This window comes from Podarcis cretensis (genome assembly GCF_951804945.1).
Source record: "Podarcis cretensis genome assembly, chromosome: 8".
NCBI classification, from domain to species: domain Eukaryota; kingdom Metazoa; phylum Chordata; class Lepidosauria; order Squamata; family Lacertidae; genus Podarcis; species Podarcis cretensis.
In genome coordinates, this window is record NC_137177.1 from 3,938,359 (window position 1) to 3,953,916 (window position 15,558).

The 15,558-nt window shown below is 50.3% G+C and overlaps 1 protein-coding gene across 4 annotated transcripts in view; it reads right to left on the reverse strand.

Moving 5' to 3' along the window:
• The window catches only part of KLC3 (kinesin light chain 3), a 30,227-nt gene extending 17,964 nt beyond the window's left edge, over positions 1–12,263 (reverse strand). For 2 of the 4 annotated variants that reach the window (XM_079985558.1, XM_079985555.1), the window contains exons 1-3: positions 11,686–12,071; positions 6,065–6,445; positions 2,790–3,017 (exon numbers count right to left, since the gene is read on the reverse strand). In XM_079985558.1, the coding sequence (XP_079841684.1) occupies positions 2,790–3,017; positions 6,065–6,364 (528 nt within the window). In that variant the 5' untranslated portion in view covers positions 6,365–6,445; positions 11,686–12,071. Of the gene's footprint in view, positions 1–2,789; positions 3,018–6,064; positions 6,446–8,031; positions 8,159–11,685; positions 12,072–12,148 lie in introns of those variants that run through there. The other 2 variants (XM_079985557.1, XM_079985556.1) reach the window with 2 other exon arrangements.
• Between the last annotated feature and the right edge of the window lie 3,295 nt (positions 12,264–15,558).

The window sequence follows — 15,558 nt, forward strand, 5'->3', positions numbered from 1 at the left end:
CTGGTGGGAGGGCGTTCCACAGGGCGGGTGCCACTACCGAAAAGGCCCTCTGCCTGGTTCTCTGTAGCTTTGCTTCTTGCAGTGAGGGAACCGCCAGAAGGCCCTTAGCACTGGACCTCAGCGTCTGGGCAGAACGATGGGGGTGGAGACATTCCTTCAGGTATACTGGGCCAAGGCTGTTTAGGGCTTTCAAGGTCAACACCAACACTTTAAATTGTGCTCGGAAACGTACTGGGAGCCAATGTAGGTCCTTCAAGACCGGTGTTATATGGTCTCGGCGGCCGCTCCCAGTTACCAATCTAGCTGCCGCATTCTGGATTAGTTGTAGTTTCCGGGTCACCTTCAAAGGTAGCCCCACATAGAGCACATTGCAGTAGTCCAAGTGGGAGATAGCAGTGTTTCCCAACCTTGTGCCTCCAGCTGTTTTTGAACTACAACTCCCATCATCCCTGACTAGCAAGACCAGTGGCTAGGGATGATGGGAATTGTAGTCCAAAAACAGCTGGAGGCACAAGGTTGGGAAACACTGAACTAGAGCTTGCACCACTCTGGCGAGACAGTCTGCGGGCAGGAAGGGTCTCATCCTGCGTACCAGATGGAGCTGGCAGACAGCTGCCCTGGACACAGAATTGAGCTTCGCCTCCATGGACAGCTGTGAGTCCAAAATGACTCCCAGGCTGCGCACCTGGTCTTTCAGGGGCACAGTTACCCCATTCAGGACCAGGTGGTCCTCCACACCAGCCCGCCCCCTGTCCCCCCAAAACAGTACTTCTGTCTTGTCAGGATTCAACCTCAATCCATTAGCCGCCATCCATCCTCCAGAAAGCACAAATTGCAAAGTCAAAGCAGGTGGGAGTTTTTGCTGTGTTCGCCAAGAAATACAGGGAAGATTTATAGCACCAGGTACCATAATGGCATTTTACGAGACGGACAGATTGTGCAGAATCATTCATGACATGCAAAGTACCGTTCTGCTGGGGGACGGTTATTAAGAAATGAAATGAAAGCGATGAAAGTATCTGGACAATGACCACTGGCTGCACAAATCCATCACGTGAGATTTTCCCATTGGCGCTAACTTCCAAGCTCACGTTGCATTCAAAAGAATCATATTTCTAGGCCTTACGGAGCAAGGCTTTGACTCACACGGGCGGAATGTTTCCGACCTTGCAAAAGTGAACCTGTGCTGCAGACTTGCAGTGTGAGCACACAGGATCTTCGGGAGAGAGAAACCCCAGACAGCCCTTAGCCCATAAATGAAACACTAGGACTATAGAGAGAGGATAGCAAGGGAAGCTTTGGGGACTTGAATGCAGAAGGTCCCGGGTTGTCCCTCTCCAGAGAGCTCTGGGAAAGACTCCTTCCTGAAGTTCTGCAGAGCCATTGTTGCCCATCAGTGTGGGCAACATTGAGCAACAGGTGTGGGCAGGTGTGGAGGACCATCTGGTCCTGAATGGGGTAACTGTGCCCCTGAAGGACCAGGTGCGCAGCCTGGGAGTCATTCTGGACTCACAGCTGTCCATGGAGGCGCAGGTCTATTCTGTGTCCAGGGCAGCTGTCTGCCAGCTCCATCTGGTATGCAGGATGAGGCCCTCCCTGCCCACAGACTGTCTGGCCAGAGTGGTGCATGCTCTGGTTATCTCCCGCTTGGACTACTGCAACACACTCTATGTGGGGCTACCTTTGAAGGTGACCCGGAAACTGCAATTAATGCAGAATGCGGCAGCTAGACTGGGGACTGGGAGCGGCCGCCAGGACCACATAACACCGGTCTTGAAAGACCTAAATTGGCTCGCAGTATGTTTCCAAGCACAATTCAAAGTGTTGGTGCTGACCTTGAAAGCCCTAAACGGCCTTGGCCCAGTATACCTGAAGGAGCGTCTCCACCCCCGTCGTCCAGCTCCGAGGGCCTTCTCGCGGTTCCCTCCCTCCGAGAAGTGAGGTTACAGGGAGCCAAGCAAAGGGCCTTCCTGGTGGTGGTGCCCGCCCTGGGGAACGTCCTCCCATCAGATGCCAAGGAAATAAACAACTATCTGACTATTAGAAGACATCTGAAGGCAGCCTTGTTTAGGGAAGTTTTTAATGTCTGATGTTTTATCTTTTTAAACTATTATTATCCATTAGTTCTGTTGGGAGCCGCCAAGCATGGCTGGGGAAACCCAGCCAGATGGGCAGGGTATAAATTATAAATTATTATTACTACTACTGCTACTGCTACTACCTGGACCAAGCGGTCTGGCCTGGGTATACAGCAGCTGCATAATCAAAATACTGCATTCCTGAAAACCAAGGGAGATTGGAAATGTGATTCGGGGAGGTTTGCAGGACAAGCGTTTCGAACATCTCCTTTTGGGTGGGGTTTGAGGATCTGCTCCAATAATAATAATAATTTATTATTTATACCCCGCCCATCTGGCTGGGTTTCCCCAGCCACTCTGGGCAGCTTCCAACAGATTATTAAAATACAATAATCTATAAAACATTAAAAGCTTCCCTAAAGGGCGCCACCACCGAGAAGCCCTCTGCCTGGTTCCCTGTTCACCAAGGCCCGGTGGAATGATTAAGCGGGGGATCTGGTTAGTTTTCAAAGGTGCTGAGAGGCCTCTTGCCTCTGTGGCTCGCCCTCTAATCTTGGGTAGGTTTCGGATTTTCTGGGAGTAAGGACAAGGCACTTTGCACATGCTTAGAGAGCTCTGTCCAGCATTACAGATTCAGTAGAAGGCACCTTCGGGTGCCCCCGCGTCTCTCATTTTGGGGACTGAACGCCCACCACATCCCCTTGTCTGTACCTGGTCATCCCTCGGGTCATATTGCCTGAGCTGGTTGAGGAATTCAAGGTGCTTCTTTTCCTCCTCCAACTGCGCCACCGACTCCTCGCTGTGCTGAAGGCGCAGTTGGGTGAGCGCCAGTTCGTCCCGCAGCCAGAGGTTCTCCTGGCAGAGGCGCTTGACCTGAGCCCGCAGCTTCTGTTTCTCCGCCTCCAGCGACCCGATGTGAGAGGACAGAGCTACCATCATCTGTGGGGCAGGGCGAGATGAAGGAAGGAAACTGGGTTTGTAGGTGGACTCTTTGCAAACTCTAAACTTCTGCAGCCCCCACCACAACAACTCCCCCCCCCCGCCTGGTTTAAGAGCTTAAGTAGAGCCTGGTGGCTGGATCAAGCCAAACAGCCCACTATCCTTTTCTCACAGCGGCCAAATGCCCCATAGAACCCAGATAGACTGCCTCTGAACCTGGAGGTTCCATAAAAATATCAGAAGAGCCTGGCTGCTGGATCCAGTGGGAGGGAGTTCCGTAGGTTAACTACGAGCTGCACGAAGAAGTCCTTGCTTTTAGCAAAAGAATAAATTGTTTGTTATACAATGCACCAGGAGTTGCCAAAAGAGTTGCACACACTAATTACGGCAACCTTTTCTATTTGCTACAACCTAATGCTCTTTTTGGGGGGACGCAGGTGGCGCTGTGGGTTAAAGCCTCAGCGCCTAGGACTTGCCGATTGAAAGGTCGGCGGTTCGAATCCCTGCGGCGGGGTGCGCTCCCGCTGCTCGGTCCCAGCGCCTGCCAACCTAGCAGTTTGAAAGCACCTCCGGGTGCAAGTAGATAAATAGGGACCGCTTACCAGCGGGAAGGTAAACGGCGTTTCCGTGTGCGGCTCTGGCTCGCCAGAGCAGCGATGTCACACTGGCCACGTGACCCGGAAGTGTCTCCGGACAGCGCTGGCCCCTGGCCTCTTAAGTGAGATGGGCGCACAACCCCAGAGTCTGTCAAGACTGGCCCGTACGGGCAGGGGTACCTTTACCTTTACCTTTAATGCTCTTTTTGAGGCTAATTTCAGCAGCGGGGAAAGTCAGGGTAGTGGATGTCACGGGTACCAGGGAAGGCTTCTGCAGGAAAATCTCTGCCCCTGGGCAACATCTCCATAACCGCTGGGCCAAAGGGGAAAGGCTCCAGAAAACCGAACCACCCTCATTCAAAACTATGTGCAAACGTTGTATTTAGTATATACCAAATAAACTTAAGTGTTGGAATTCAATGCATTATATTGCATTAAGTTTCAGAAGTGGAACAACAGGTGTACCACCATCTTGAGTTTGATGGGAAGGTGGGCTTAAATAAAGCAAAATGTTTAAAAAGAAGAAAAAGTCCTTGCTTTTATCAGCTCTGACCCTCAACTTCATCCAATGTTCACGAGCTCTTGCATTACAACACAGAGTAAAAGTTTTCTCTAGCCGTGTTCCTCATGCCACGCATACCGTATATTTCACTCTCTAGGTAAAGGTAAAGGTACCCCTGCCCGTATGGGCCAGTCTTGACAGACTCTAGGGTTGTGCGCTCATCTCACTCTAGAGGCCGGGGGCCAGCGCTGTCCGCACACACTTCCGGGTCACGTGGCCAGCGTGACGAAGCTGCTCCGGCGAGCCTGCACCAGCACAGCACACGGAACACCGTTTACCTTCCCGCTATAAAGTGGTGCCTATTTATCTACTTGCACTTAAGAGTACTTTCGAACTGCTAGGTGGGCAGGAGCTGGGACCGAACGACGGGAGCTCACGCCGCCGCGGGGATTCGAACCGCCGACCATACGATCGGCAAGCCCTAGGCGCTGAGGTTTTACCCACAGCGCCACCCGCGTCCCTATTTCGCTTTATAGGACGCACTTTTTCCCCTCCAAAAATTAAGGGGAAATGTGTGCGTCCTATGGAGCGAATGCAGGCTCCTTAGCTTCAGCGATAGCAGCGCGAAGCCTCCGAAGCGTGGAGGGAGCGCTCCCTCTGTGCTCCGGAGGCTTCGCTTTGCTTTTCACTCTCCAGGCTTTAGGGATAGCCGCCTAAGGCTTTGGAGCGCAGCGGGAACTCACGCTGTGCTCCGAAGGCTTCGGGTTGCCACTGTATTCTGCTCTGGTCAGACCTCACCTGGAGTACTGTGTCCAGTTCTGGGCACCACAGTTCAAGAAGGACACTGAGAAACTGGAACGTGTCCAGAGGAGGGCAACCAAAATGGTCCAAGGCCTGGAAACGATGCCTTATGAGGAACGGCTAAGGGAGCTGGGCATGTTTAGCCTGGAGAAGAGGAGGTTAAGGGGTGATATGATAGCCATGTTCAAATATATAAAAGGATGTCACATAGAGGAGGGAGAAAGGTTGTTTTCTGCTGCTCCAGAGAAGCGGACACGGAGCAATGGCTCCAAGCTACAAGAAAGAAGATTCCACCTAAACATTAGGAAGAACTTCCTGACAGTAAGAGCTGTTTGACAGTGGAATTTGCTGCCAAGGAGTGTGGTGGAGTCTCCTTCTTTGGAGGTCTTTAAGCAGAGGCTTGACAACCATATGTCAGGAGTGCTCTGATGGTGTTTCCTGCTTGGCAGGGGGTTGGACTTGATGGCCCTTGTGGTCTCTTCCAACTCTATGATTCTATGGTTCCTTTTGCTGAAGCCGGGAGAGCAAGATTCTCCTGGCTTCAGCAGAGAGGGAGAGCTGCGCAGCGCCCCTTAAGCCAAGCGGGAGGAGAAATGGAAGGGGCTCCGTTTCTCCTGCCGCTTTGCTGAAGGGGCGCTGAGCAGAGAGGGGGAGAATTTTTTTCTTCCTGTTCTCCCCCTCCTATGGTCCGGTGCGTCCTATAGAGTGAAAAATACGGTAATTTTACAATCGCCTATCCCACGGCCCCTTCCTCGCTTTTTCTGCAAACTGAAAACCCTCAAACGCTGCAGCTTTTGCAATCGCTCCATCCCCTTTGGTTGCCCTTTTCCAAAGCTTTCCCAACCCTACCGTATCCTTTTGCAGGTGAGGTGGCCACGATCCCCAGCATCACCACCCCAGCTTGCCTCTCTGGCACCTCTTTCCCCATTTTTTTTTTGGGGGGGGGAGGGCCTTGCCCCCACAGATTCCCAAAACACAAAACCCTCCTTGTGTTAGGTTCTCCCCACAACTCCCAACTGCACCCAAATTTCGGTTCCTTCCCAGAAATTGTGAACATCCGCCACCCTCCGAAGCTGGAACTCTGGCGGACATTCTGTGACATCACAGCAGCCCAGCCAATGGCTTCGCGGCAGCCCGCCACAGCGTACCTGGGCCTCCGCAATGCCCAGCTCAATCCCTTCCAGACTTTTGTAAACGAGGTCGTGCTTTTCCTCCAGCAGCTCCAGCGCCTGGATGTCCACGGCCTCCACATCTGCCTCCACGGCCTCCTCTCTCTCGTCCAGCAGCTGTCTGTCCCTCAGCAAAGCCTCCTGCAGCCGGTGATGGATGCTTTTGTTCTCGCTGCGCAGAGCCTCCAGCCCTTTCATCACCTGCCGCGTGTGGACGATGATGTCGTCGGCAGTCATCCTCTCCGATTGGTTGTCGCCAATCTCCACCAGGACCGACATGGCGGGGTCAAGTCAGCCGGGGAGGAGAGGGGAAGAGGAGCCCAAAGGTGGTGTCTTCACCCTTTGGGCGATGCTCAGCTTCTGGAAAAAGAAAAATAGGTGCTGGGGTAAAGGCCCGAGTTGCAGCTTTCGAGAATGTAGCTTCTCCTCCGATCCCAGCAGTGAGGGCTGCTCGGCACTCTGCGCAGACTCAGAAACCCAGCCAAGTGGGCAGGGTATAAGTCATAATAATCATAATACAGTGGTACCTCGGGTTACAGGCGCTTCAGGTTACATGCGCTTCAGGTTACAGACTCCGCTAACCCAGAAATAGTGCTTCAGGTTAAGAACTTTGCTTCAGGATGAGAACAGAAATCGTGCAGCAGCAGCAGCGGGAGGCCCCATTAGCTAAAGTGGTGCTTCAGGTTAAGAACAGTTTCAGGTTAAGAACGGACCTCCGGAACAAATTAAGTACTTAACCCAAGGTACCACTGTATATACCGGAGGTATCAGGGTGGTTCACAGAATAAAATCAAAATATAAAACCACAAAATGCAGAATCAAAATAAAAGCAACAGTACAGTGCTACCTCGGGTTACCTGTTGCTGTGCTGCTGCTGCTGCACGATTTCTGTTCTCAACCTGAAGCAAAGTTCTTAACCCGAGGTACTATTTCTGGGTTAGCAGAGTCTGTAATCTGAAGTGTCTGTAACGTGAAGCGTTCTTACCTCAGGTTAAGAACTTTGCTTCAAGATGAGAACAGAAATCGTGCTCCAGCGGTGCGGCGGCGGCAGGAGACCCCATTAGCTAAAGTGGTGCTTCAGATTAAGAACAGTTTCAGGTTAAGAACGGACCTCCGGAACGAATTAAGTACTTAACCCAAGGTACCACTGTAATCATAATAAATTTTATTTATACCCTGCCCTTCCCAACCAAAACTGGGCTCAGGGCGGCTAACACCAGGTATAAAAACAATTGATTAAAATACAACTTAAAAACAAGATTAAAATACAACATTAAAATGCAGCCTCATTTCAGTAGAAACTCAAATCAAAAACTTTTGGGGGATGAAAATGTCAAATCTTCACGAAGGCTAACTGTCCAGACTGGTCCTACGTGGGCCAGAAAAAAGCCAGGGAAGTCCCCAAATAGGAGTTCCATCACAGAAGAAGAAAGGAAAAAGGAAAGAGGGGGAGGGGATCAAGTTGATTCCAAGCCAAAGGCCAGTAATAAAATTATCATCATTTCAGGGCCAGTTCCAAGCCCTACTCTCTTTTTGCTCTGTATCCGCTAAGCCAGAATCCATCGCTTATTTTATTTTTATTCGACAGGATTTATATATTACATAAATCATCCCTTAAACAGTTTGCACATTGGAATATAAAATGTTCATCGTTATTATAAGATTGAATGCTAAAAAGCAAATTAAGCTAAAAATGATCAATATATGATTTCGGTTAAAAAATATACGCTACCAAATAAAACTCTAAAATTCTAAAGGAATAACTAGGGGCTGGGAATCAGATTTATCCAATGCTTTTTATTAAAAGAACCCAAATTCAGAAATGTTATGGGGAGGAAAATTAACACCTGCAATATTTTGTGGCACTGGGTGCAAAGTTTGCTCTAAGTTTGGGATTTAGCAATACAAAGTAAAAACCCCACCCGAAAAAAGGTTGGTGATCTCACCAGCCAGACAGGAGACAAACTGCAGCAGACAAGCTGAGCTTAGTCCAAGGTGTGGCGGACCCCCATAGGAGACGGTTTGGCCGGCTCCCTTCTCACCACTTGTGAAGGTTTCGCCCCACAGCTTCCCTTCGTCACCTCGGCTCTCGCCAGAACAGGTCCTGCCAGCGGACGCGCCCGTGAGAACAAGCCGGGACGTGTTTGCTGGCGGAGAGTTCTCTACCTCCGTGCAAAAAACACTTCGTGCGTGCGTAAAAAGGCGAGAAAACACACCGGATCATTGACTCAGGGGAGCATTTCCCAGGTAGAGATCTTCCAGATGTTTTGGACTACAACAGAACATAAGAGGAGGTTGCTGGATCAGGCCAAAGGGGGAACCATCTGGTCCAGCATCCGCTTCTCAAAGGAGCCAACCAGATGCCCATTATGGGAAACCTGCAAGCATGATTCGAACACAGAGCCCTCTCCTTCTGGTTTTCAGACGTTTTGCTGCCTCCAACTGTGGAGAGCAGAGCTAATAGCCTTTGATAGCAGCCATCTCCTCCTCTAGGTAAAGGTAAAGGTACCCCTGCCCGTACGAGCCAGTCTTGACAGACTCTAGGGTTGTGCGCTCATCTCACTCTAGAGGCCGGGAGCCAGCGCTGTCCGCAGACACTTCCGGGTCACGTGGCCAGCGTGACGAAGCTGCTCCGGCGAACCGGCACCAGAGCAGCACACGGAACGCCGTTTACCTTCTCGCTAGAAGCGGTACCTATTTATCTACTTGCACTTAGGGGTGCTTTCGAACTGCTAGGTGGGCAGGAGCTGGGACCGAGCAACGGGAGCTCACCCCGCCGCGGGGATTCAAACCGCCAACCATCTTTAACTCATTATATATCATCTCCCAGAACCCCTTCACTTTCTTGCATTCCCACCACATATGAAAAAAAGTTCCTTCTTTCTCTTTATATTTCCAACACTTATTACAAGTTTTGAACATTTTTGCTAATTTAACCGGTGTAATATACCATCTATATACCATTTTCATAACATTTTCCTTTAACATGGTGCATGCTGTAAACTTCAAATTATCATTCCATACTTTAACCCCATCTTCAAAATATATATTATAACCGAAATCTCTGGCCCAGTGAATCATTACCGACTTAACTTCCTCATCCATCGTATACCATTCTAATAACATTTTATACATTTTAGAGATTATCTTACAATCATTATTTACTATTTCCATTTGGAATTTTGATTCTTTTTCTATATAGCCCTTCTCTTTCAAGTCTTTTTTGAACATATCATTTATCTGATAGTAGTGCAACCAATCAAATACATATTCTTTTACTTGTTCATATGGCTTCATTTTCCATTTCTCTCCTTCTTTAACCACTAATTCGCCATATGTGATCCAATTCCCTCTCATATTAATTTTCTTGACACTCATAACCTCCAAAGGAGACAACCAGTGTGGAACTCCTGATTCCAGTAAATTTTTATATCTGTCCCATACTTCAATTAACAATCTCCAAAAGATGTGGTTTTCAAAAGCTTTATGACTCTTCTTCTTCTCCTGCCATAGATACGCGTGCCACCCAAATCCTTCTAAGTCCAACAATTTTGTATTCTTAAGTTTTATCCATTCTTTTAACCAACAGAGACATGATGCTTCATAATATAATTTCAAGTCTGGCAGTGCAAAGCCTCCTCTTTCTTTTGCATCTATTAATAACTTATATTGGATTCTCGGCTTTTTGCCCTGCCAGATATAGCTTGAAATCACTCTTTGCCACTCTCTAAAAATCATTGTCCCCTTTAGTATTGGAATCATTTGAAATAAAAATAACGTCTTTTGGGAGCACACATATCTTAATTGATGAGATTCTACCCCGAAAGGATATTTTCAGCCTGAGCGACTCGGAAGCTTTTCCAGGCAACCCAGCAGGGGACCTTTCCTGAGGCAAAACAAAAATTGACTCTCCTATCCCTCAGTTCTGAATAAGACAAATAACGAATGCCAGCCCATCCGGGCCCGTCAATTTCACGAAGTTTTGCAGAGCGGGTGGCGCTGTGGGTTAAACCACTGAGCCTCTTGGGCTTGCCGATCAGAAGGTTGGCGGTTCGAATCCCCACAACAGGGTGAGCTCCCATTGCTCGGTCCCTGCCCCTGCCAACCTAGCAGTTCGAAAGCACGTCAAAAGTGAAAGTACAGTGGTACCTCTGGTTAAGTACTTAATTCGTTCCGGAGGTCCGTTCTTAACCTGAAACTGTTCTTAACCTGAAGCACCACTTTAGCTAATGGGGCCTCCTGCTGCTGCTGTGCCGCCAGAGCACGATTTCTGTTCTTATCCTGAAGCAAAGTTCTTAACCTGAAGCACCACTTTAGCTAATGGGGCCTCCTGCTGCTGCTGTGCCGCCGGAGCGCGATTTCTGTTCTAATCCTGAAGCAATGTTCTTAACCCAAGGTACTATTTCTAGGTTAGCAGAGTCTGTAACCTGAAGCGTATGTAATCTGAAGTGTAAGTAACCCAAGGTACCACTGTAGATAAATAGGTAACGCTCCAGTGGGAACGTAAATGGCGTTTCCGTGCGCTGCTCTGGTTCGCCAGAAGCGGCTTAGTCCTGCTGGCCACATGACCCGGAAGCTGTACGCCGGCTCCCTCAGCCAATAAAGCGAGATGAGCGCCACAACCCCAGAGTCGCCCGTGACTAGACCTAATGGTCAGGGGTCCCTTTACCTTTACACACATTGCACCCAGGGAGCCAGGGGTCTCTCAGCTCCAAGTCCCGAGAAGGATGCACGCAAGCCGGCTTGCAATGCGCCAAGAGAAAGCCAGGATCTGGCGCATGGATTGTGTGCAGCGCAGCCTCGCCTGTGCATGGTCCAAGACTCTGCATGAGCCACTCCTACCTGCTTTCGTCAACTCACTTTGAAATATCACATACACACCCAGCATCCTCCTGGATTGCTTCTGCAATGGGATGGGCTCAGTTTGCAAGCAATATGTCTGCCCCGGCCAGGGAGCGGGGATGACGACCTCAAGCCTTACAACAGCCTTCCCCAACCCGGCGCCCCCCACACCGATATTTCAGACTACAACTCCCACCAGCTCCAGCCAGCACCTGACGGGAACTGTAGTCTGAAGCATCCGAGGACCTCCTAGAAGTTGCTGACTCTGAGCCGGAGGTTCGAGACCCACCTCGGTACACTTTCAAAAACAACATTTTATTTTTATTATTTATTCCAATTTATTTACACACACCCACACACACCCCTTTACAACAAGGTCCCTGGGCTGGGTTACAACAACCACAACCCTAACATTAAAACAACAAAAAACAAAACACAAACAGTTTAAAACAAGCTAAAATGGCAGAACTCAAGGTGGGAATTAACTCCGAGGAACTAATTCCCTGGGAATTAGCTCCCAGGAACGAAAGGGCGCTGACTTCTGACAAGAGGCGCTCAAGTCTTGCCAGATCAGGAGGCGCTTCCCAGCCTACTTTTCATGAAATCTCCTCGCAGCGCCTCGGGTACTTCATCGTAAACAACAAGAAAAAAATGATATATTTTTTTTAAAACCCACAAACCGTCAACAGTGGGAGGAGCAGCAAGCTTCAGAACAAAAGTCCGGCGGAGAGAAAGAGGGTCTTTTATTTTCTCCTTACCTGGCTCAGAAGGAGAGAGAAGGACGCGCTTTGGGGCGGGTAGAATCCAGCCCCCTTTTTATTCTGCCCCTCCTGGAAGAAAAGCGCCCGCAGCTGGCGCGCAAGGCGGGTGGGGCAGCTGGAAACCGACGCTGCTAAATCCTTGGATGTGTCTCCAATGCGAGCTGGCTGGGTTTTGTTTTTTTTGGGGGGGAGCTTAGATCTGCGCCCCACTCGAGAAAAGAGCACCCCGGGTCATGCTCTGGTGGGGAGAAGGGGGCGTCCGAGCCGGAGATTGCAAGAAAGGAGAGTTGCAGGATGGCGAGGCGCCGCTTGCGAGAAGAGCCGAGGATGGCGAGGGAGGCGCGTCGCCAGCTGCGCGCCCCGATCCGCGCACCTGCCCGCCGGAGCAGCTTCGGCCTCGCCCCTCCCGGCCGCCCTGCCTCCCCGGCGGCTCCTCCCCAACCCCGCTGGGCCGGCTCACCTGCCTGCTCCGCCTCGCGCAGCGCCGGCCCCCGGGGCTCCCCCATCCGGCCCCCCGCGCGCCTCTGCTGCTGCTCCTTCTTTGGCGCGCCCGGGGCGCGGCAGGCAGGCAGGCAGGGCATCGCTGGGTTGCGCAGCAGGCGGACGGGGCCAGCCGGTCCTGGGCAGTAGCTGGCGCCCAGCTGGCGGTGGGGGGGTGGGGGGTGGGGGGGGGTCGGAGATGGCGAGGTCCCGGGGCCGATGGGAGTTGTAGTGCAGCACATCTGGCGGGCCGCTGGGAGTCGTAGTGAGATGCGCCACCGGCGAAGCCAGGGGTGTTCTGCATGCGGAGCAGGTGTCCGAGGAAGGAGCAGAGGGCAAGATGAGTTGCAGGCAGAACTAAGCCCGTGCAAACGACTCCTTTTGTTTAAATAATAATAATAATAATAATAATAATAATAATAATTTATTTATTTGTACCCCGCCCATCTGGCTAGGTTTCCCCAGCCCCCAGCCACTCTGGGCGGCTTCCAACAAAGACCAAAAATACACAAAATACATGCGCATCTTCCCATTGCTCATCAAACCAGTGCAATGGGCTCCCAGTGCAATAATTAAGGAAAAATATCTTCCCAGCCTTGACTTAAGGAGGCTTCTTTCCTGGGGCTAGATTCACCATGCTGGGGTGGCAATCAGATTTCCAGAGTCTTGGTTTGCTATTTATTTATTGCCTGTATAAAGGTAAAGGTAAAGGTACCCCTGCCCGTACGGGCCAGTCTTGACAGACTCTGGGGTTGTGCGCCCATCTCACTTAAGAGGCCAGGGGCCAGCGCTGTCCGGAGACACTTCCGGGTCACGTGGCCAGCGTGACAAGCTGCATCTGGCGAGCCAGAGCCGCACACGGAAACGCCGTTTACCTTCCCGCTGGTAAGCGGTCCCTATTTATCTACTTGCACCCGGAGGTGCTTTCGAACTGCTAGGTTGGCAGGCGCTGGGACTGAGCAGCGGGAGCGCACCCCGCCGCAGGGATTCGAACCGCCGACCTTTCAATCGGCAAGTCCTAGGCGCTGAGGCTTTAACCCACAGCGCCACCTGCGTCCCCTGCGCCACCTGCGTCCCCTGCGCCACCTGCGTCCCCTGCGCCACCTATTCCACTTTAATAATAATAATAATAATAATAATAATAATTTATACTCCGCCCATCTGGCTGAGTTTCCCCAGCCATGCTGGGCAACTCCCAACAGAATGTTAAAATACAATAACCTAATAAACATTAAAAACTTCCCTAAACAGGGTTGCCTTCAGATCAGTGGCGTAGCACCCAGGGCAAGGCAAGTAATTTGCGGCCCCTAACCCTAACCCCCAGATGTTGCGCCCGGTGCGGCCGGCCCCCGCTGCACCCCCCACGCTACACCACTGCTTCAGATGTCTTCTAAATGTCAGGTAGTTGTTTATCTCTTTGACATCTGGTGGGAGGGCGTTCCACAGGGCGGGCGCCACTACCGAGAAGGCCCTCTGCCTGGTTCCCTGTAACTTGGCTTCTCTCAGTGAGGGAACCGCCAGAAGGCTCTCGGCGCTGGACCTCAGTGTCCAGGCAAAACGATGGAGGTGGAGACGCTCCTTCAGGTATACTGGGTCTTTGAGGCCGTTTAGGGCTTGAAAGGTCAGCACCAACACTTTGAATTGTGATCGGAAACGTACTGGGAGCCAATGCAGATCTCTCAGGACCAGTGTTATGTGGTTCCGGCGGCCAAGGAGCTCAAGTTGACAGACATGAGTTTCCCCTGCCGTCATCTAATTCTCACAACAACCCTGCAGGGTAGGTCAGGCAGAGAGAGAGAGAGTGACTGGTCCCCAAGGTCAACCCAGTGAGCTTCGCGGCCAAGTGGGGGATTTGCACCCTGGTCTCTCTCCCAGATCACAGACGCTAACCACTGTACAACACTGCCTCGGTGTGTGTGGGTGTTTTTGACTTCTTCCCCAGAGCAAAAGGTGGCAGCCCAGAGAGAGAAATTTTTGAGGGTCCCAACATCACCAGGATGGCAGGGCAGAGGGGTAAACGTGGGAACAAGTTTCTCAGTCACCTCACCTGTCAGAAATCCATTTTCCCCTATCTTAGGCAAAAAACTTAATTCAGTCTCTAAGGTGCTACTGCGGGACGCGGGTGGCGCTGTGGGTTAAACCACAGAGCCTTGGGCTTGCCGATCAGAAGGTCGGCGGTTCGAATCCCCGAGACGATGTAGCCAGTAGCCATCACAGAATTATATAATTTCTGTGTTGGAAGGGGAACCCCCAGAGGTCATCTAGTCCAATCCCCTGCAGTGCAGGCCTCTCCTCCATGAATTTGCCTGAGGGGAGAGACTTCATCAGGCAAGGCCGCCTTCCACCTGCCTTGCTCCCCCCTCTAGTCTCTGCTTCTCAATTTGTATTGTGTTCTTTGATGTACTGTGGCTTGTCATTGTTTTATTTATTGCAGTTTAGAAATTATTTATTGTAACTGTGAAGAGTGAATCTCTGTTTAACCTTTATATGCTGATATTGTTATTTTATGCTATTCTAATGATTGTTGAATGTTTCTTTCTTTCAATGTTGGTTGCTTAAAGTTATGTTTTATTATCACATTTTTGTATTGCATTAGATGGTTATAAGATGCACATTTTTTGTTTCTTCAGCTTGTAAACCGCCTTGAGTATTGTAAGATATAAAGACAGTATACAAATTAAAAATGATGATGATGATGATGATGACGACTCTCTTTGGAAACCAAGTTGGTGGCCGTCATTGCCTCTGGTGGCAGAGAGTTCCATAGTTCTACTATGTGAAGAAGTCCTTTCTTTTATCAGCCTTCCATCATGGATGCTTTAGCTGAGATTCCTGCATTGCAAGGGGTTGGTCTAGATGACTTTAGGGGTCCCTTCTGACTCTACAAATCCTATAATTCTATGATTCCCGAATCTGTCTGCAGTTCTAGTATTGGGGGGGGGGGGAGCTGTTCTCTTTCCACTTTCTCCATGTCCGGCATCATTTTATAAACTTCTCAGATTTTCTCTAAACTAAAAAGGACCAAGCACCGTAAGTTTTCCTCCTAGGGGAATGGCTCCATTCCCTGGATCATTTTAGCTGCCTTTTTTGGAACATTTTTAACTCTGCAATATCTTTTCTGAGCCGAGGCGTAAATAAATAAGCACACATATATACTATGCAGCTTCTTGGGAGAAAAGCAATGACAAACCTAGACAGCATCTTAAAAAGCATAGACATCACCTTGCCAACAAAGGTTCGTATAGTTCAAGCTCTGGTTTTCCCTGTAGTGATGTATGAAAGTGAGAGCTGGACCATAAAGAAGGCTGATCGCCGAAGAATGGATGTTCTTTGATGTACTGTGGCTTTCGGTTTTTGAATTCTGGTGCTGGAGGAGACTCTTGAGAGTCA